Source organism: Haematobia irritans, chromosome 3 (genome assembly GCF_050003625.1).
Source record: "Haematobia irritans isolate KBUSLIRL chromosome 3, ASM5000362v1, whole genome shotgun sequence".
Taxonomy (NCBI): domain Eukaryota; kingdom Metazoa; phylum Arthropoda; class Insecta; order Diptera; family Muscidae; genus Haematobia; species Haematobia irritans.
In genome coordinates, this window is record NC_134399.1 from 148846584 (window position 1) to 148870944 (window position 24361).

At 34.8% G+C, this 24361-nt stretch overlaps 1 protein-coding gene across 1 annotated transcript in view; it reads left to right on the top strand.

The window, feature by feature from the left end:
- Positions 1-24361, top strand: part of LOC142230123 (GTPase-activating Rap/Ran-GAP domain-like protein 3) — a 333099-nt gene that overhangs the window by 188158 nt on the left and 120580 nt on the right. The window contains exons 2-3 of the mRNA XM_075300757.1: positions 839-908; positions 17996-18082. Of these exons, the coding sequence (XP_075156872.1) occupies positions 839-908; positions 17996-18082 (157 nt within the window). The remainder of the gene's footprint in view (positions 1-838; positions 909-17995; positions 18083-24361) is intronic.

Genomic DNA, 24361 nt, shown 5'->3' on the forward strand with positions numbered 1-24361 from the left:
AAAATGTGGAAATTTTACATTGAGTTTCAAACAATTTTCATGATCTGTACGCCTTCTATACCTCCAAGAAGTGAAATCGGACTATATGGAGGCCTTACCAAATGGACAGATAAAAACTGAGCCCAAAATACCAGAATATTTACAATTTCAGGCAAATAGGATAAACAATACGGTTTCTAGAAACCCAAGGAGTTTAATCGGGAGATCGTTCTTATGGGGGATATACTAAAACATGGACTGATGATCACTGTTTTCGGCACACCTCTTTATGGTCGAAAATACCTCTAGATTTCCAATTTCTGGCAAATTGGATACAGACTTGGGATTCTAGAAGCCCAAGAAGTAAAAAGAACGTGTGACTGTTTATGCTGCTGCCAGACCATTGGACTTAACATAGGCAACGAACAGCCACTTTGTGATTTAGTTATGCAAAATGTCATGAAAAAGAGATGGTCCTGTAAGTGTTGTCATAGTGGTCTTTAGATTGATGTTTATGTTCAACCTTAAAACATCCTCTATATTATGAATTATATTTTTCAATGAATACCAAACTATGTAAAATCGTATATGGGAAAACCGTGCTCACAAGTTAACAAAATATTACATATTCAACAGTCACCAGTGCGTATGAGTTACCAACTATCATAGATAGTCATTGTTAGTAATCATACGCACTCGTATACACTCGCACATCAACAGGGACCTTTGTCTAATTTAATGTCAATCTCGTTTATGTTTATTTTATTTCTAATGAATTCATTTTAAAAACGAACGAAGAACACAAAAAAACAAACCAAATGAAATCCTAATACGTTTCATATTTAATCTTTCATTTCAGTTCATCAGCCACTGAATTAATATCCAGACGTGGAGTGTTTTCAAGGCACCACTATGGTTCCGTGGATCAGGTAAGCAAAGTTTTACAAAAACAGTAACTAAATTACAGTATGTATATATACATACATATGACATTGAAAATTGAAGAAAGTTCACAAATGATTTCACCAAAAATTATGTTAAAATTTCCCCATTCTTAATATGGAGCTAATACAAATTTAAACCATTGTTGTTTTTTTTTTTTTTAATAAGTATACAAAAAAATTCCACCATATGTAATATGTTGTATGGTTATATGTTTTAATTAAAAAGTTTAAATATTACAGAAGGCAAATAAAGAAGAAACAAAAATTATCTGGCAATGCTTAGTTTGTCTTGTAAATACTTAAGTCTTCTTGGGAGTATAAGCAAACATAAAATGTTGGCTTAAAACATTAGAATACAAATACTTATTCAGAGATTATGTTTATGTAATTATTGTGAAATTGACTTCAAAATAACATACAAAGTATAAATCGGTGAAAACGTAGTTACATAAAAGTAATATTGAAATTATACTAATCTTGAAATGATTCAACCTACTTTAATGTTTCCAACTAAACTCCTTCAGCATGGACGACTTCCGTGTGTTAGTGATTCAAGAGTGGAATATCTTCTTTTTATATTCTTCAGGGTCGACCAATAGAATTTAGCAAAAAGGGCGATTTAGAAAAAAATAGTCGAATTTAAATTTAAAGTGAATATTCTGGAAATATTTGTATGGTAGGTCAACGTTTTTCGAAACCTGAAGAGGCGGTACTTCCAATCAGAGTGGCAAAAGTGCTTCGAAAATTGGTTTGAACGCAGGCAAGAGTGTACAGATTTTAATAGGGAATATTTTGAAAGCAATAAAGCGTTTTTCAATCTGGCAATAATATTAAGATACAAACCTTAATTATGGAATTTCCATTTCACTACCTCTTTCCAAGACATTAATAAAGCTTTTCATATGCAAAAAAAAATTAAACCATAAAAATCCTTACAATAAGTATTAGCTTATATTTGAAGTGTTTTTATCTTAAATCTAAAGGTTCAATATTTCAGTTAATTTAAGGATGATTTCTTTTCAAAAATGTATTTCTATACTTTAAGGACATACGACTTTAACGGAGCAATGCAAATTTCCAAGACCTGTGTACTAAATTTAAAAATATTTTTCTTTTTTTGAAACAAAGGTTATAAACCTTATTTTAATTAAAATTTCATTGTAAAATTTAGATTGAATAATCTTTACATTTCTTAGGATCGGAACCCATATTATTAGTGTAAAGACAAAACCTGTGAAAGGGAGAATGCTTCTTTTCAGTGTGCAGTAATGTGGCGCTGTGGTATTTTGGCCCATTCCCGGCGAAGTTGCGCCACATTGGTAATTTCTAGTGCCAACACAACTCTTTAAAATGTCCCAAGCGCAAAAATCCTAAAATTAACCCCCAAAAATAATTTACCAAAATTTAGAGAAAATTTTACTAAAAAACTACCAAACAAAAATATCTTATTTTGTCAAAATTTTATCTCTATAGAAAATTTTGTCAAAATTTTATCTCTATAGAAAATTTTGTCAAAATTTTATCTCTATAGAAAATTTTGTCAAAATTTTATCTCTATAGAAAATTTTGTCAAAATTTTATCTCTATAGAAAATTTTGTCAACATTTTATAAAGAACATTTGGGAAGTTCCTCTTAATTGGAGAGGAATATTTTGCAAAATCTACCAAAACATCAAGAATTCTACAATCTACTAAACAATAAAAAATCTACCATTTATGGTAGAATTCGACCAACTGTGGCAACCTTGATTGAGATTCTGAGATTTTGGTGGCCATTTTGCGGTAGAAATGAAGTGAGGAATCTATAATTTCAGGTTATCTTGGATGACGCGTGCTTAAAGGGTGATACTGTCAAAATTTGGTCAAGGGAAAACGAGTGTAAATCGGTGAAATCGTTTATTTAAAAAATCAAATTAAATTTCTTTTTCAAGTTCAATTAGTATAAAATTCAGGAAAAATATTCAGTTAGGTTTTCGCTTTTCCAAATCCGAATTGCCGGGCCTCACGCTTCACACCTGCCATCAGATTTTGTACAGCCACCTTGTCCACCTTCTTCGCCGCAGAAAGCCAGTTTGCCTTGAACTGCTGCTCGTCCTTAGCAGTTTTTTTGGTCTTCTTTAGGTTCCGCTTGACAATAGCCCAGTATTTCTCAATTGGGCGGAGCTCTGGTGTGTTGGGAGGGTTCTTGTCCTGGGGAACCACCAGCACGTTGTTGGCGGCGTACCACTCCATGGCCTTTTTACCGTAATGACAAGATGCCAAATCCGGCCAAAACAGTACGGAACAACCGTGTTTCTTCAGAAAACGCAGCAGACGTTTATTCAAACACTCTTTCAAGTAATTTTCTTGGTTGACAGTCCCGGAAACTATGAAAATGCTGCTTTTCAAGCCACAGGTACAGATGGCTTGCCAAACCAGATATTTCTTTGCGAACTTTGACAGTTTTATGTGCTTGAAAATATCTGCTACCTTTCCCCTTCCTTTTGCCCTATAAAACTCCTGTCCCGGAAGCTGCCTGTAGTCGGCTTTGACGTAGGTTTCGTCGTCCATTACCACGCAGTCAAACTTCGTCAGCATCGTCGTGTACAGCCTCCGGGATCGCGCTTGTAAGTTGATAGTCCGGCTCGTTTTTTGGCTCGATGCACGGTTGTAGACGATACACCCAGTTTATTTGCGGCATCTCGGAGAGAGAGGTTAGGGCTTCGCTTGAAACTACCGGCAACCCTCTTTGTCGTCTCAGCGGCTTCCGGTTTTCGATTTCCCCCCCGATCCAGACTTCCTGGCTGTCGACAAACGTTCCCCAAACACTTTAATTACATTTGTAACGGTTGATTTGGCAACTTTTAGCGATTTTGCCAGCTTTGCGTGCGAGTGGCTCGGATTTTCGCGATGCGCGAGCAAAATTTTGATACGCTGCTCTTCTTGCGTGGACGGCATTTTGACAACTGAAGAGTGAATTCCAAAATCAAAATAGGAGCAACATTCTACACACACACACACCTTCAAAATGAGGGGTGTTCAGGTTTTTTAAATGCAAAATTGAAAGAAATACGTCAAGTTTATATTGACCAAATTTTGACCGTATCACCCTTTAATACGATGGTGCTGAGTCCTGTTGGAATGACCATAGCCTGCGGCCGAAACCTTTTTGCTCTTCAGGTCTTCAATACCGCCTTAGGATATCAAAAGTCCAAGAATTGACATTCGGGAATTTTTTTTGACCATTCTGCGGTGAAAATGAAGCGAGGAACCTCCTGATGAAATGTCCATGCACTAAAAAAAAAGTTTACTTGGATCCGGTTCAATAAAATAAAAATTAGATACCGATGTCATTTAACGAATTTTTATTCTCTTTTTGCAATATTTAATAAAGGTTTTCATGTACAAACAAATTCTACTTTCAAAATCCAAATTATGCCAAGTACTTCAAAGTAAAAACTGTTTTCTTAATGCTTAAAAAAACTTTAAACCAAAAACGCAAATCCTAAGTCTTAGCCTATATTTATAGCATTTTCATCTTAAATTTAAAAATTCAATGTGTCAGTTGAGTTAAAGACCATTTCTTTAAATTAAAAATGTTTTTCTTTATTTTAATGAACATTTGCCTTACTTCAAAGATCTACAACTTCAACAGAGGGACGCAAAATTTCAAGATTTGTGTCCTAAATTTAATGAAAAAAATTTTTGGAAGCAAGGATTATAAATTTTCTTTTAATTAAAATGTCATTATTTGAAATAATTTTGTCTTTAGTATTGCGTAAGTTTCGAGTCCTAAAATTTAAAATGCATAATCTTCCATATTAGGTCAACATTTTTTTTCAGTGTGTGTTGCGGCCGAAATGTTCGTATGCCCAAGGTTTCAATACCGTCCTTAGGACTTTTTTCCGATAATATTCGGCATTTATTTGGAACCTAGGTCGATAAATACAAGCAAGGAGCGACCATCGGCCGTACGGAGGCGGGTGTGGAGTTCTAGTGGCCGAAGGTCAAATTTTTCAACTGACCTCTTGGGTAACTGGGCACTTTTGTGCAAGCGAATCCACTCGTTTGCTCTTTCCAGTCTAACTGTTTTGTGCATCGGTGAGCTTTAGCACTTTTTGCATGGTTTTAGTTTAATGTTTTAATATGTCTGACAACGGATCTGTTCAGCTCAGGAGCAAGTTTTTTTACCATTGCGGCAGGGATTTCAATCAAATCTGGCCTTCACTTTTCAGATCATTTTTGGAGTTTTTATTGTTTTGTTTTCATCCATTTTTTGGAGGCGATGCAATATTGCTAGTATCATAGCAACAGGTCGTGGATTCGATTCCTGCTTTGACCGAACACCAAAAAGTTTTTCAGCGGTGGATTATCCCACCTCAGTAATGCTGGTGACATTTCTGAGGGTTTCAAAGCTTCTCTAAGTAGTTTCAATGTGGAACGCCGTTCGGACTCGGCTATAAAAAGGAGGTTCCTTGGCATTGAGCTTAACATAGGCAGCACTCAGTGATAAGAGAGAAGTTCATCAATGTTGTATCACAATGGACTGAATAGGCTAAATGAGTCTGATACATCGGGCAGCCACCTAACATAACCTAACCTATCATAGCAACAGAAATAAAAATATTTATTCACATTTAAATGCTAGAGGGACTCTAACGATAGCCACTTGTAGTTTCCCAGCCAACTATAAATCAATCACACTATCACAGTTGAATTTCATAAGGAATGACTTTCAGTGCTGGCGCTACTACTTCAATCGAAGTATTTTGCTTCATTTTCACAAAATTTACTTCGTCACTCCTTCTTCCAAAAATCTGCTTCACTTTTTGTTCTGCTTCAAATTTTTAGATTGTCCCCCATATTACCTAATTGTTTTTCCTATTCCTTTAATTACGATGAACATAGCGGTTTTAATCATTGAATTATTAACCGATGTGGACCAATTTTTGCATAGGTGTTAGAGACCATATACTTACACCATGTACCAAATTTCAGCTAGATCGGATGAAATTTGCTTCTCTTAGAGGCTCCGCAGGCCAAATCGGGGGATCAGTTTATATGAGGGCTATATATAATTATGGACCGATGTGGACCAATTTTTGCATGGTTGTTAGAGACCATATACTAACACCATGTACCAAATTTCAGCCGGATCGGATGAAATTTGCTTCTCTTAGAGTCCCCGCAAGCCAAATTTGGGGGTCCGTGTATATGGGGGCTATACGTAAAAGTGGACCGATATGGCCCATTTGCAATACCATCCGACCTACATCAATAACAACTACTTGTGCCAAGTTTCAAGTCTATAGCTTCTTTCGTTCGGAAGTTAGCGTGATTTCAACAGACGGACGGACATGCTCAGATCGACTCAGAATTTCACCACGACCCAGAATATATATACTTTATGGGGTCTTAAACCAATATTTCGATGTGTTACGGAATGACAAAGTTAATATACCCCCCATCCTATGGTGGAGGGTATAATAAAATGAATTCTATTGTTTTGTTTTCAAAAATGTATGCTACTTCAATTTTATTCAATCTACTCCACTTTTTTCCAAAATCTACTTCACTCAATTTTTCGCTAGCAGCAGCACTGATGACTTTATATCTGAATGCAATATATCAAAATTCTATTGTAAACTGGTTAACCGGTCAAAAAAATAAATGTGTCATTCGTCATATTTTAAAAATGATAGCAACCTGAAGATGATTGCAATACATATCACTCGTACTGTAGATATTAATCAACCTATCCGTTGCTTTCTCTAAGTGCACTATAAACATTCAAGTTCTTTTAAAACACAAACCTACCATAATTTATCCGTTTTGAGAGGTATTCGAAGTAAGAGTCGTGCCTTTTATTTTAAGAAAGGTATTTAAGTTTCAGCATGAATGAACTTAACACCATTACTACTTGTTTTACTATTGTAATATAGTACATGGAAATAATCTTCACCTTTTACAATGTAATACCCTCAGTATTGCAACATCAGATTGTTCAAGCAAATTATTCATGCATTGCTTGTAGGAAACCTATCGCTAATGGATCTCGTTATGTCTATGTATAGCAGTTTACAATGTAGACGTGAATGCACATGCCAACCGGAACTCAACATGTACTCGTGTATACAGTACTCATTCCCTTATTCCTTAACAAGTAAACCACCGATCAATAAATCACCATAGCAATACTGGCATGAAAAAAAAAAAAAAACTTTCAACATTCCAAGTAGGCAAATAGCAAACTACCAACCAGCCAAGTTTGATGGATTTTCAAGTGTATCTTACTAGCCCAACTAACCACTTGATATGTGCACAAGTGCCTGTGTCAGCATATAATTTTTCTCTTAGCAATTTTTAAAGTCCAAAAACAAAAACAAAAAAAAAACTGACGAAGAAAAATAAAACTCAAGTCTCATCGATGTGAAAATACGCCAAAAGTTCGAACTATTTTTGTGCAGTAGTATATACTTAGAAGTTTAAAAATCAAGTTCAAGTTATAGTGGTTCAATTATTTCAACTGTGATCCAATTTCGTAGAGGTTTCTCTATGGAAAACTACCAACATTTTGCATTCTTTTGACAAATACCAGGATAAATTTACAAAAAGATATTCATAGAGAGAACTTAAATATTTGTATGATATTGAAAATTATTCTCATCGTATCATGAAATTAAATTGAAAGCAGACAGAACCGATTATATTATATCAATCTACAGATAAATGCTGATGTCCTATATTAAAAATTATCTAAATGATTAAGTCTTATAAACAGGGTTCGAACTTTGGACACAAAAGAGCCGAAAGACGCATGAAGCTAGGCTCATTTCGTGCACAGTGATTCCAAATCGTTTTTTTATATCCTCCACCATAGGATGGGGGTATATTAACTTTGTCATTCCGTTTGTAACACATCGAAATATTGCTCTAAGACCTCATAAAGTATATATATTCTGGGTCGTGGTGAAATTCTGAGTCGATCTGAGCATGTCCGTCCGTCCGTCTGTTGAAATCACGCTAACTTCCGAACGAAACAAGCTATCGACTTGAAACTTGGCACAAGTAGTTGTTGTTGATGTAGGTCAGATGGTATTGCAAATGGGCCATATCGGTCCACTTTTACGTATAGCCCCCATATAAACGGACCCCCAAATTTGGCTTGAGATTGCACTAAGAGAAGCAAATTTCATCCGATCCGGCTGAAATTTGGTACATGGCGTAAGTATATGGTCTCTAATAACCATGCAAAAATTGGTCCATATCGGTCCATAATTACATATAACCCCCATATAAACCGATCCCCCGATTTGGCTTGCGGAGCCTCTAAGAGAACCAAATTTTATCCGATCCGGCTGAAATTTGGTACATGGTGTTAGTATATGGTCTCTAACAACCGTGCAAAAATTGGTCCACATCGGTTCATAATTATATATAGCCCCCATATAAACCCATCCCCCGATTTGGTTTGCGGAGCCTCTAAGAGAAGCAAATTTCATGCGATCCGGCTGAAATTTGGTACATGGTGTTGGTATATGTTCTCTAATGACCATGCAAAAATTGGTCCACATCGACCCATAATTATATATAGCCCCCATATAAGCCGATCCCCAGATTTGACCTCCGGAGCCTCTTAGAGGAGCAAAATTCATTCGATCCGGTTGAAATTTGGTACGTGGTGTTAGTATATGGTCTCTAACAACCATGCAAGAATTGGTCCGTATTGGTGCATAATTATATATAGCCCCCATATAAATCGATCCCCAGATTTGTCCTCCGGAGCCTCTTGGAGGAGCAAAATTCATCCGATCCGGTTGAAATCTTAGTATAAGGCCGCTAATAACCAAGCCAAAATTGGTCCATATCGGTCTAAAGTTATATATAGCCGATCCCCAACCACGCAATATCGGTTCATAATCATGATTGCCACTCGAGCCAAAAATAATCTACCAAAATTTTATTTTTATGGAACACATTGTCAAAATGTTATTTCTGTAGAAAATTTTTTCAAAATTTTATTTCTATAGAAGAATTTGTCAAAATTTTATTTCTATAGAAATTTTTTTCCAAATTTTATTTCTATAGAAAATTTTGTCAAAATTTTATTTCTATAGAAATTTTTTTCAAAATTTTATTTCTATAGAAAATTGTTTCAAAATTTTATTTCTATAGAAAATGTTGTCAAAATTTTATTTCTATAGAAACTTTAAGCTTAATATTTAATCGGCCTTTTTTAGTTTAATATATACCACGTATGGACTATATAATATATATTACGGTGTTAGTAAGTTTTAAGATACCTTGCCATCGGCAAATGTTAGCGCAACCCTAGTAATTCGATTGTGGATGATAGTCTTCAGTAGAAGTTTCTACGCAATCCATGGTGGAGGGTACATAAACTTCGGCCTGGCCGAACCTACGGCCGTATATTCTCGTTATATTTCAAAATATTTTTTTCTTTGTGTGAAAGCTGAAAGGTTGCAAGTTTGTGGGTCCAAGGGTTGACCTGTAGACGTTGGAAATTAGTCACCTCGGGGGTATGAAATTTTGTTTTAACTGTAAAATTTTTTTGCAAACTTTTAACAAAGTCAATAAAATTTTAACAAAGTCAACAAGTTAACAAGGTCAACATTTTTAACCTGCATTTCCTACAATATTCTATGTGTTTTATAATAAAATATTGTGTAAATACGTATGTGCTTTATATTAAAAGTTTTAGACTCAATAATTTGCAATTTCAAAAAAAAAAAAAAAAAAAAAAACAAGTATATACAGCAGTTAGTTCGGCCGGGCCGAATCTTAAATACACACCACCATGAACCAAATATTAGGGATTCTTTTGAAATTTCAGGAGGGCTCGAGGACTTGAGGACACTTCCCGAAGATAAATTTAAAGTTTTCACTATACAGATTCTGGATTTATAAGAACCATTTTTTTTTTTTGAGTTTTAGAGGAATCATTAACATCTCTTGATTTGAAATCTTAAATCTGTAGAAGTAAACTATGGAAATTTTACATTGAGTTTCAAGCAATTTTCATGATCAGTGCGCCTTCTACACCCTCAAGAAGTGAAGTCGGTCTATATGAAGGCATTATCAAATGGACCGATAAAAACTTAATCCGATACACGTTTTTATGAGCCTTAAATACAGAATATTTACAATTTCAGGCAAATAAGATAAAAACTACGGTTTCTAGAAACCCAAGGAGTTAAATCGGGAGATCGTTCTTATGGGGGCTATACTAAAATACGGACCGGTACTCACCGTTTTCGGCACACCTCTTTATGACCCCAAAATACCTCTAGATTTCCAATTTCAGGCAAATAGGATAAAAACTTCGGATTCTAGAAACCCAAGAAGTAAAATTGGGAAATCGGTCTATATGGGGGCTATACCAAAATATAGACCGATACTCACCATTTTAGATTTCCAATTTCAGACAAATTGGATGAAAACTACTGTTTCTATAAGCCCAAGACCCCAAATCGGGAGGTCGTTTTATATGGGGACCATACCAAAACATGGACTGATACTCACAATTTTTGGCGCACGTATTTGTGGTCCTACAATACCTCTAGATTTCCAATTTCAGGTAAATTGAATAAAAACTGCAGTTTCTATAAGCCCAAGAAGTAAAATCGGGAGGTCGTTTTATATGGGGACCATACCAAAACATGGACCGATACTCACAATTTTTGGCGCACGTATTTGTTGTCCTACAATACCTCTAGATTTCCAATTTCAGGTAAATTGAATAAAAACTGCGGTTTCTATAAGCCCAAGAAGTAAAATCGGGAGATCGGTCTATATGGGGGCTATACCAAAACATGGACCGATACTCACCATTTTTGCCACACCTCTTTATGGTCATAAAATACCTCTAGATTTCAAATTTCAGGCAAATTTGATAAAATCTACGATTTCTATAAGCCCAAGACCCCAAATCGGGAGGTCGGTTTATATGGGGACTATATCAAAACCTGGACCGATATAGCCCATCTTCGAACTTGACCTGCTTGCAGACAAAAGAGTTTGTGCAAAATTTCAGCACGATTGCTTCATTATTGAAGACTGTAGCGTGATTACAACAGACAGACAGGCAGACGGACAGACGGACATCGTTATATCGTCTTAGAATTTCTCCCTGATCAAGAATATATATACTTTATATAGTCGGAAATCGATATTTCGATGTGTTACAAACGGAATGACAAACTTATACCCCCGTCACCATTCTATGGTGGTGGGTATAAAAAAACGATTTTGTAAGCACTATAGGTCGGTAGACATTTCTGCCTGTCACCATGGCATAGACGTGTTTCGAAACACCGCGATCGTATTTTTGGAGCATTTCTTTCGATCAATGGACACGTACCTTTTTTCGAGCGATTGATAAATTGTGTGGGATCCAATGCGAACAAAGTTTTTTGAAGATCAAATGTTCATGCAATATTGAATGTATGCTGATCCGACTAATGCCAAAGGTTGTCTCAATCTCAATATAGGTCACATAACGAACTTGCAATATAAGTTGAAGCATCAATTGTTTCCGAAATAACAACTGATTTTAGAAGATCTTCAAGAAATTCGTCTTGGAGTGAACTACGACCTCGGTTAAATTGGTAAACTCTTGGCCTTGATAGATGTTAACCACCAAACATTGAATTAAGATCATCGATGCACTGTTGTTGATTTAATTCACATCAACATTTGTCTTTATTTTAAAGAAGCCGCATCTTTGGCTCGGAATCAATACTAAAATCCTTAAGGAAAGGTCAAACTCTTTGGATCCAAGTAAACTTTTTTTGAGTGTATTACACTTTACAATAGAGCTGTCAGTTAACAGATTCAACAATTCCCATATATTAAAGGCAACCCTCGTAAATGCTTATTGCCACATTATTTTATTCTCGTTAAGAAAAATCATGTCACAATAACAAAATAAATGGTTTTTGCCACAATGCTGCAAATAAGCTTTATTGGATTGTAATAAACCTGTCCAGAAATATTTGTGTTCGTGTGGACTCCTCACAAGTGTATCTAAAATTTAAGCTTCCCACTCCTGAGAGATTTCACTGTATTTCATTTCTATGAAACTTTCAAAGTACCAATCTATATTTCCTGAAATAGCTTTAAGCAAAATCCTCGCTATGTGCATCGTACAAATTGTAGTGCACTTCTCTATATCCATTTGGAAAATCTGTTCAAGTTGTACTCTTCTCTCAGAAACTATACCATTAACTAAATACGTGAACGTAAAAAACTAAGCAAAAATCTCTTCCACAAACAACACACACACTAACGCTCAAAAGTAGAAAAACTAAAAATACAGACGCGAATCAATGGATTGACATATGATTGCGATTCCAAGAGGTACCTGTAAATTGAATAGAGTTCAAGGAAAAAAACTTTGTCATATCTACAACGACAAATCGTCAATTTTTCATACATATGAGCTTAGGGATTTTATCACGTAGCTTGAACAATAGCTTTTTTACCGTGAATGATTGGAATAGAAAATCATTTCACATACAAATATAAAAAACCATGTGAAATAGAAAAGAGCATAACTGTTAAGTATTTTTTTTTCTGACAGAAATGTATAGAAAAACAGAACATTTTTAGGTTGCCAAACTTACAGTTCAAAATGTCTCATTGAGATTTCTGTGGCGGTGGAAATGAAGCGGAAACCTGATTTTTAAGCTACTCTTGGTGGACTCGTGCTGGGTGCGTTGATGCTGAGTACTGTTGGAATGTCCATGGTCTACGGCTGAAATGTTTGCATGCCCAGGACTTCTTGAGTTCTGGAATACATATAGGGATCAGGTATACTTCGCTTGGACCATCAAGGTGTAATTTCAGTTTGCAAATGAAAAAGGTCCCCAGGACCTTCTCACCCGTCGGAGGTTAAAAGTAATGACTTGGAAAGAACTTCACAATTTTTTCGCTGGGTTATTAAAGACATCATACAGCTATCCACATACATTGTCACCTACACTGAAAAAAAGCATACTCGGTTCCAAAAATTTGGTCTTTACTTTAAAAAAAATTTGGTATTGATTCCGAGCCAAAGAAGCGGAGAATACAAGTAAGGATACTTTTAAGACACAATTCTCTTTTAAATTTAGGTTTTGTGTACTTGCTTCTAGGAAGCAAATTTTAATTTTTCGCTTTCTAAGCTTTTTTTCTTCATATGCTATCAAAGTCCTTTAAAAACGAGTTAACGGCAACTTTATTTTCCAAATTAGGACTCGACTTCCAGTAGAAATTATGCTATGTTTGAAGTAAAAAAATTCTTTAAAATAAAGTTTTGAAAAACATGTCCTATATTTGAACGATTTTTTGCTTTGTAGTCAAGATGCAAAAAGACAACAAATTTAAAGACAATTTCATTAAATTTAAAGAATTTTTCTGAATTATTAAAGTCAAGTTGACCTTAGCCTATAAATTTTTTTTTCATGTTAAGATACCCATTTTTAAGTCAAATCACTTAATTATAAGGACAATACGACTTCATTGAAAAGTTTATCGACTTTTGGACAAGGAAAATAACTTTATTTTAGAGAAATGTGTCTTCTATGCTAAGCAAAATTTGTATTCGTATTTCAAAGACATGAAATCTTTGACTTCACGACAATATTTTTTTTAGTGTGCCAGGGCTTCTTGAGTTCTGGAATACATGTAGGGCTCGGGTATGCTTCGCTTGGACCATCAAGGTATAATTTCAGTTTGCAAATGAAAAAGGACCCCAGGGACCTTCTTACCCGTCGGAGGTTAAAAGTAATGACTTGGAAAGAACTTCAAAAGTTTTTCGCTGGGTTATTAAAGACATCATACAGCTATCCACATACATTGTCACCTATGATACCGTATTCTACAGAATAGAAATCTAAAATCTAAAATGTAATTATGGATTTTATCTATTTTTGCATTATAGGTGAAATATGTGTTTCCTTGTATGACAATTTATGATGAATATTTATACTTGTCATTACCATACAAAGACTGATTTTGTCACTTTTGTCATTCTTTAGATATTGAGGATGAAACTTACACCTGCTTACAATGACTTACAAAAGGACTTTTAACACATATTATGCATGCTTAAAAATTCCGTGAAATATGATAGAAGCATACAAATTTAAGCTTTTGTCAGTGAGATATTTTTATCGCGTTTGTGACGTTTTTGAAAAGTCTGATTAGTGGGAAAAGTTACAAGGTAACTGAGACATATGGGATTAACTTTTTTCATGGTATAAAGCTTTAACTAGCAATATAAAATTAGGTAAAGGGGATGTTTGCTTGCCGTTATTCTTTAATTATGATAAGTTAAAGGAGCTCCAAATTATTATCGATATGCAATACATGTCAGTTTGTCTGTATTAAAAGTTGGGTTGAGAAAACTTTCAGTCTAAAAAAAAAATCCCAAACATTTTCTGCTTCAAGCATATAAATATATTTTCTGAATTTGTTCCAACAAAAAATTGTTTGTACTGCGGTAACATATTACGTTTCATCCTAAGCTTATATACGTACATCAAAATATGTCTTTCAACTAGAGAACCAGTTGCTCTCATTTGATTCTCTCGCTGTGTTACGATATGTCACATGACCATCCCAGCAAATAACAAGTATATACGGCCGTAAGTTCGGCCAGGCCGAATCTTATGTACCCTCCAATATGGATTGCGTAGAAACTTCTACCAAAGACTGTCATCCATAATCGAATCAATTGGGTTGTGGTATCTTAAAACTTCTTAACATCGTTTTCTAAATTATGGATATGGACTTTTGTACGGTACGTAGAGAGCCAGAATTGAAATATGGGGGTCGCTTATATGTGGGCTATATACAATTATGAACTTGATATGGACCAATTTTTTGTGATTGGGGATCTATTTATCTGAGGGCTATATATAACTATAGACCGATATGGTCCTAGTTAGGCATGGTTGTTAACGGCCATATACTAGCACAATGTACCAAATTTCAACTGACTCGGATGAAATTTGCTCCTCCAAGTGGCTCCAAAACCAAATCTCGGGATCGGTTTATCTGGGGGATATATATGATTATGGCATGGTTGTTAATTATAATATACTAACATCACGTACAAAATTTCAACCGAATCAGATGAATTTTGCTCTTCCAAGCGGCTCCGGAGGTCAAATCTGGGGATCGGTTTATATGGGAGCTATATATAATTATGGACCTATTTCGACCAATTTTTGCATGGGTGTTTGAGGTCATATATTAACACCACGTACCACATTTCAACCGAATCGGTTGAATTTTGCTCTTCCACGAGGCTCCGGAGGTCAAATCAGAGGATCGGTTTATATGGGGGCTATATATAATTATAAACCGATGTGGACCAATTTTTGCATAGTTATTAGAGACCATATACCCCCATCCTATGGTGGAGGGTATAAAAAAAGAGAGTAGTGCAAATTTTGATCATCTCCAATTTATTTTATTTTTACATGGTCTTCTCATAGCACGAAAAAGACTTCTTTTTCGGATCCTTTGCATTATTTCAGAAGTTGTGTCTTGGAAGTTCATTTGAATGAAGAAATTAAAAAAAATGTTCACCCATTTCAGTTTTTATTTTTATCAATATTTTGTTTACACTTTTACGAGTATATGCTAAATGATATAATTTTTATAATTTGAAAAACTTTTTACGGGTGTTGATCCCGGGTTTGTTGACGCCAGAACAGAACGCTTTAGCACACTCACCACAAACGCCACTGAAAACAAAGCGTTGAAACGTCAATTTAAAAGTTTGTGATATAATAGTGACACCAAGGCATAACATTCTAACTACTTCTTCAGATGTTGTTTATTAGTGTAAATCAAAAAATAAAGAACATAGTTTCAAATCTCATCAGAGCCCTATTTGTATCAAATATTTTTTCAAAAGTTTACTTTTATGTTGTACATTGTGTTAAACTCAATAAAAAATTGAAAATTTTGATAATTTTCAAAATCTTTTCAGAAGAACTTCCGTGGAAGTGAGGCAAAGGTTCAAACCTCCTCCGTCGATAAAATTATTAATTATATTTTTATTGTCGTTTCTACTTTTTTGAGACACTTAATTTTCCAAAATTAAAAATTTGACTTTAAACCGCCAAATAGCGTATTTTCCAATACTGGTCACAAAGAACTTCATCGGGAGAAGAGTGGAGAGTGGAGAGAGAGTTGGAGAGTGGAAGATCTCGCGATGTTTTTAAAAAGAAATATTTGTGGAAAAATTTCCATTTGTTTTGCTGGGTAGATCGGTAGTTTTAGGTTTTTCTATCTCATAGAGAAAGAAAACAATGCGCTTAATTTTTATACCCTGCGCCACACTGTGGAACAGGGTATTATAAGTTAGTGCATATGTTTGCAACACCCAGAAGGAGACGAGATAGACACATGGTGTCTTTGGCAAAAATGCTTAGGGTGGGCTCTTGAGTCGATATAGCTATGCCCGTCTGTGCGTGAACACATTTTTGTAATCAAAGTCTAGGTCGCAGTTTTAGTCCAATCGACTTCAAATTTGGCGCAAGTATGTGTTTTGGCTCAGAATATATCCCTATTGATTTTGGAAGAAATCGGTTCAGATTTAGATATAGCTTCAGATTTAGATATTTCGCCCGATATGGACTTATATGGCCACAGAAGCCAGAGTTTTACCCTAATTTGCTTAAAACATTGTACACACAACAAATTTTTTCTCTGATTCAATCACCAAATTAATTGATCCAATTAATTTTTTAATTTAAATGTCTTCAATCACGAAAATGATAGTATCAATCACAGTTTTAATTGGGCATAGAAAAAATTCTTGATTAAAAAATTAATTGATTTTTTCAGCAAAATTCAATTAATTTTTTAATTGATTCAATTAAAAATTTAATTGATGTTGATTGCAAAACGCAATTAATTTATTAAGGTAACTATTTTTAAAAAGGTAACTATTTTTAATTACTTAGTTAGATTGGCTTAGAGTTTTTATTTGGATTAACAAATGATTGTTTGAAATACATTTTTAATTAAAAAAGTAAAAAAAGTCAGCAATTTTTTTAACTGAACGAGTCTTCCGAATTTGATTAAAAAGTTCATTGTATCAATTAATTTATTAATTGAAAAAATTTTCAACTTCAATTAACTTTTTAATTGGAAATATTTTGGTGATATTTTTTTCTGTGTACAAGAAGAACAATTAGTACTATAGTCAAGTGCGCCAAATTTTATTGAAATCGGTTCAGATTTAGATATAGCTCCCATATATATCTTTCGCCCGATATGGACTAATACGGTCCCAGAAGCCAGAGTTTTACCCCAATTTGGTTGAAATTTTGCACTAGGAGTACAATTAGTAGTGTAGTCAAGTGTGCCAAATTTTATTGAAATCGGTTCGCCCGATTTACACTCATATGACCACAGTGGCCAACCTTTTACTCCGATTTAATTGAAATTTTGCACAGGGAGTAGAATTAGCATTGTAGCTATGCGTGCCAAATTTGGTTGAAATCGGTTCAGATTTAGATATAGCTCCCATATATATATTTTTCTGATTTGGACAAAAATGGTCAAAATACCAACATTTTCCTTGTAAAATCGCCACTGCTTAGTCGAAAAATTGTAAAAATGACTCTAATTTTCCTAAACTTCTAATACATATATATCGAGCAATAAATCATACATAAACTTTTGAGGAGTTTCCTTAAAATTGATTCAGATTTAAATGTTTCCCATACTTTTTTTACTAACATTGTGTTCCGCCCTAGTGCATTAGCCGACTTAAATTTTGAGTCTATAGATTTTGTAGAAGTCTATCAAATTCTGTCCAGATCGAATGATATTTAAATGTATGTATTTGGGACAAATCTTTATATCGAAAATTTAGATCTACAGGGTATAATATAGTCGGCCCCGCCCGACCTTAGACTTTCCTTACTTGTTTGATTTAATGTGGGTACTCTACATCCACAAATCTAATAATTGAGATTTAAGCTTATTAAATTACTAATTCAGATTTTAATTTATTACTTAATTGTACTATAATCTCATAAGCAACATCTTTTTGGACTTCTTTCCAGTTACCACAGTCTGAGTTGGATGGAATCGATCCAAATTTTAAACGTTTTCGTGTTGAAAACGGAGAATCGTTGGCTGAAAAAGATGAGGTAAGTACCAAATGGACTTCATTTTTTTGAGTTATTTTTTTTTTACAAATGATCTCAAAAATATAGAAAATAAATTGACTTAACAGTTTTCTCATAAAAAAAAAACAACTTTCTTATAAAAAATCGTTTTCTTCTGTGACAAGCGACCAACTCATTTTGTTCTATTTGATGTTTTGCGAGTTGTCTTATAATATTTTTTTATTCAATTAGAAACTCACTACAGATGATCTGACCAAAATTAATTTTTTTTTTTTCAATTTTATTTAAATTGGATTAAATTGTAATTTTGCTAAAATTAGTATTCGGCCTTTTCATGAAAAGGGCTTTGTTTCAGAAACCATTCAGTGACAAGTATGACATTGCATTTTTCTTATACCAGTCAACATTTATTTTTTTATTCTTAGCAAACCACAACGACAAACCACGCCCCTTTGAATTGGTCTTAAGTGGACAGTAATTTTTTTCCCAAATAGAAAACTCCATATTAATTTGACGATGCAATAAATACTTAGTTAGAAAAGCAAATATTTTGAAAAAATTATGATTTATTATTTGGGATATAGAGAAGTCCACCATTAAATGGGCGTATACTAACTTTGTTGTTGTAACAGTTTTTAATGTAGTTTCATGCATTTTGTTCTATGCTTTGGTAGTTCAATTAGTAGCCAGATCAAGGAACTCTGCGACAAGGATGGGGTGTGTCCAGAGTGATCTGGTCGTGAGGCGGGTAGGCTTATCTGGGCAAGCGAAAAGGTGACGAGTGTCATGTGGCCCTTGATTACAGATGGGACACACATCAGCTACGCTGCTATCAATCACTGATAAATAGGACTTGAGTTGGGCCAAAACTACCCTCTCTCTCTCCTCCGGTGTTATGGGCTGTGGTCGAGCTCCGAGAACAGGATTAACCTTGTAGCGAATTAGCGATGTCCGCCCGACCATTCTTCTGTTGTATATCGTGCAAAATTTGGCCTTTATCGGTCCATAATTATATATTTCCCCGATATAAATTTATCCACAGATTTTTCTTCTTGAGTGGCAATCCATGGTAGAGGATGTCTTCACGAAAATAGGTTAAGTATGAGAACACTGCTTCAGTATCCTCATGAATACTGTTCATACTAGTCTGGTATGCTGATCTGTGATACAATCTCGGCGCCGAGGAGGCGAGTCGAGGACATATAGATATTAAACAGTGTCGGAGATATCACCTCACCCTGGGAAACTCCCTGTTTAACTCTACGAGGTTTTGACTTCTTGTCCCTAAATTCCACGTACGACTGGCGTCCGCACAGATAATTCAGAACCCAACGCTTGGTTCGTGCCGGTAGGGACGTATTCTCGATGTCGTCGAATAGTGTGGCATGGTTGACCGTATGGAATGCCTTCGATAAGTTAAGCGCCACGAGTACTGTCCATTTGTAACCAGCGATGTCGTAATTGTTTCACCAAAAACCTCTAGATTTGCCCAACAAAAAACGCTACATATTTTTATATAAAAAACAGTTTTAATTGAAATTTAAACAAAAAAGCTTTGTTTCAATTAAAACGTATATTAATTAAATAGCATTCCTTTCAATTGTACTTTTGTGAGACTATAACAATATTTAAGTCATATTAGATTAGGTTAGGTACAGTGGCAGTCCGATATTTCAGGCTCACTTAGACTATTCCGTCCATTGTGGTACCACTCCGCTCATCCCAAGGAGCGGAGTAGGTTTTTTTTCAATGAAAGTTTTCATCAAGAAAACATTTTGTATCACAAAATTGTATCTACGCAATTTATTAATCGTATTTTAAAGAAATGAAATCTTTATATATGCTACAATTTTTTTTCGGTGTATATGGCAGTTTAATGATTCAAATAAATGGTGGAAGTTATATGAGTTTACCTCCGAACGAAGTGCTTAGTTGCTCTCAATAATTTGATGCCGAAACATATTGCAAAAATCTTCCTCAAAACTTCACTGCACAACCAATTTCAATTAATTTCAAACTAAGTACACTATTTGCTTGGTTATTTGGTATGCGTTTTAATTAAAGAACCATCATTGTTTTTTGTCTTTGTTACATTTACCAGTATCATAGATAATTAAATTTTCCAAATCGCTTCAACTTCATAAACATCCTAAAACAAAGACAAAATTCAACAGCTTTGACAAAAACTATGGCAGTTCATAAGCCCCCACCCACAAAACAACCTTGTGACCAAACTTACCCCAAAACGAATCGCATTTAATGAGACAAGTTAAAGCGACACTTTAATTATAACGTCCCCTCTACAAAAAAAGTTTTATTCTTTTAATTGGTAAACTTAGTAAACGACCAAACTCAAACCGAAAGATTAATTCACTTATTGTCCTTGCAATTAACCTGGCATCTGTAGAAGATGTAATGGGCTTCTCAAGTGCAGCCATTCGGAAAAGACTAACAAAATAATGTGTCCTCGAAATATTGCTCAAGTGGTAGTGTACATTAGTTATAAATCAAATATAAAATAATATTCACAAATAGTTATCTTGGATATTTCATGCATCGCTGGAAGTGTTCACTTGTGATATTGTCTTGACGAGTACAATTTTAAGTTCGCTCAGAGAAAAGTTAGCAAAATCATTGCAAGATAATTTTGGACCATACAAAAATGGCGTTAAAAAATTGCGTTAAATTTAAACTGACATTTGTTTGTACGTGAATAGCTTTATTAATATATAACAATAAAATAACAAAAAACTTAAAATTTGATAAATGAGATCTATATCTAATTTTAATTCTCTTAATCTTAGATAGGTCCCTAATTTTTATTTTTTATTTAAAAGAAGCCACATCTTTGGCTCGGAGTCAGTACCAAAATCCAAAATGTGGTATCACAATGGAGTGAATAGTCTAAGTGAGCCTGATACATCGGGCTGCCACCTAACATAACCTAAGATCCTTAAAGGATCTTTGATCAAAATCTTTGAATTGAAGTTGTTGTTAGTATCGGTTAACAGGTTTATCGATTTCAATGAAATTTCTATCTCTTTCGTCATATGTTTCCTCGAAGGCGAACATTGTGTAGAGACGTATTGCAGAAGTAAAACAATACGTTTAAAATGATCGCACTTGGTCATACTGGTGAACCAACTGTTGCTCCATTTACCATATTCTCTTTTGAACCGTGAGACTTAGGTTTATCAGGCCACTTATGCTCCTATATATCGAACTCTTCGCAGGAAATTTGTGACTTCTATTAAACTTCCCTCCAGCGGTTCCCGAGACTATATATCATAATATAAGGTATGGAGCATAGGTTAGGTGGCAGCCCGATGTATCAGGCCCACTTAGACTATTCAGTCCATTGTGATACCACATTGGTGAACTTCTCTCTTATCACTGAGTGTTGCCCGATTCCATGTTAAGGTCAATGACCAGGGATCTACTTTTTATAGCCGTGTCCGAACGGCGTTCCACATTGCAGTGAAACCACTTAGAGAAGCTTTGAAACACTCAGAAATGTCACCAACATTACTGAGGTGGGATAATCCACCGCTGAAAAACTTTTTAGTGTTAGGTCGAAGCAGGAATCGAACCCACGACCTTGTATATGCAAGGCGGGCATGCTAACCATTGCACCACGGTGGCTCACGAGTAGGTATGGAGTATAACACCATTTTCGGCAAACAAATTCGTAATCGATTTTGTAATTCTAAAATCGAATAATCGACTTTTGTGGTTTGAATATCGATTAATTTTAACTACTTTCATGTTGACTTCCAATACAAATGTCAAAATTCGACTCTACCATTCCGTTTGCAAATATTGGTCTCAGACCCCATAAAGTATTGATATTCTGGGTTATGGCGAAATTCTGAGTCGATGTAGCGATGGCTCTCTGTCCGTCTATTGACATCACTCTAGCTTCCGAACAAATTTGATTGCAAACCCGCAATTTCATCCAAACCATTTGAAGGTATAGCCCCCCTCTATAAACCGACCCCCATATTTGACTGTCGGAGCCTCTTGGTAGAGAAAATTTCATCCAACCTGCTGAAATTTGGTACGTAATGTAAGTATATGCCTTCTAACAACCATGTAAAAATTGGTCAATATCGGCCCATATTATATAAAGTCCCCCTATTAACCGATCCCCAGATGTGACTTCCGGGGCACCTTGGTAGAGTAAATTTCATTCTATCCGTTTGAAAGTTAGAACGAGATATTGGTCTAGGCTTTTTAACCACCATGCAAACATTGGTTCATATCGGTCCAAAATTATATATAGCCCTCATATAAACCGATACACGGATTTGACTTTCGGACTCTCTTCGAGGAGAAAATTTTATACGATCCATAATTATGTATAGAGCCCATACAAACGCCGCCAAAATTTGACTTCTGAAGACTCATGGAGAAACCAGTTTCATTCGATACCGTTGAGGTCCTCTATTTACCATGCTTAAATTGACTCACATCGCGGCGGTATGAAAATGGACCCCAGGAAAATTAACCATAAAATCCAAATGAAACACACACTGAAAAAAATATTGTCGTGAGGCCATAGATTTCATGTCTTTAAAATACGAATTCAAATTTTGCTAAGCGTAGAAGTCGCATTTCTCTAATATAAAGTTGTCCTTGTCCATAAGTCGACAAACTTTTCAATGAAGTCCTTATAATTAAGTGATTTGTCTTAAAAATGGGTATCATAACACGAAAGAAAAATTTTTCGGGCTAAGGTCAACTTGACTTTAATAATTCAGAAAAATTCTTTAAGATTAATGAAATTGTCTTTAAATTTGTTGTCTTTTTGCATCTTGACTACAAAACAAAAAATCGTTCAAAAATAGGACATGTTTTCAACACTTTCTTTTAAAGACGTTTTTACCTGAAACATAGCATAATTTCTACTGGAAGTCGTGTATGAATTTGGAAAATAAAGTTGTCAATAACTTGTTTTTAAAAAACTTTGAAGAAAAAAAGCTGAAAAAGCGAAACATTGAAATTTGCTTCCTAGAGTCAAGTACACAAAACCCAAATTTAAAAGAGAATTGTATCTTAAAGCTATCCTTACTTGAATTCTCCGCTTCTTTGGCTCGTAATCAATACCAAAATTGTTAAGTTAAACACAAAATTTTTGGAACCGGGCGTGCTTTTTTTTTAGTGTGGCCACAAAAGTGAGGCGACATTTTATAATGAATATGAGGAGCCCCAACTTTATTTTATTTTTAGGGCCCGTTTGCGTTATAGAAATAAAACCCCAATTTCTAGTTAGTATTGTGCTTCGGAATTTAACGATGGTGGCTACTGTCATCACTTCAGATTTGATTTATACGTAGCCAGGCTTCGGTCGAGTTTAAGACTTTCTCCTATGGACAGAGTCCAGTGTGGGCTATTGGGTCTCATTTTCATACCGCCCATAATTATTTATACATTCTTCTATATAAACCGATCATAAACTAAAGAGGCTTATATAGGTATTTAATCGGGTCAGCATTCAGACGAATCAAACATTTTTATGTTTGCGACTACCGTCAAGTTTTAAACGTCATAATCGTCACGTATGCATCGTAAATGTATAAAAAGAAACAAACGTCCAAAATTCTAAATATTTGTATTTTTTTCTTATCATGCTTTTATTCGTTTGCGCATTAAACACTCATGTCTTATTATGAACAAAATCCGCAAAATCCTATTAAAACTTAAAAACTGGAACAGTTCGTACTTCTTATATTTACACTACATTGAGATTCCAATTTCATCTATACAAGTAACACCTTTAGATTTCTGTGGAATTGAACTGAGGCCTATAAAAACATAACCTGCAAATTTTGGGTCTCTGATTTCCAAATAAATAAATAATCCGAATGGAAAATCAGTGTATTATTAGACTATTTATTTACGACTAAAACTGAGGTTTTGGTGAAATTTCCACTAATCAGAGAGGGCTCATACGACTTCAGATAGTGACGGTCTATCCAGACTCATAAATATCCTTTCATGAATAAAGCAAATTTCTGCAGAAACTAACAGCGAAGTAACAGGGAGTAGCTATGTCTTGCATAAGTGAACTGCTGTTTAGAGAGGTTTTTTTTTGCTTATTAGACAGTTGCCATTCTAATTAAAAATTGTCAAAACTGCAGCTAGTCATTCGCTTAGCCGTTGCACTGAATTTGCATCACTTCTTTAGGTGGGATCCGAATTCAATGTTTTGGATGTGAATTAAGAAATTTTGTGATATTTTGAAAAATAAAAAAATTTTTAACATTTTTTTATGAGTTTAAATGCATTCTTACGCTTATG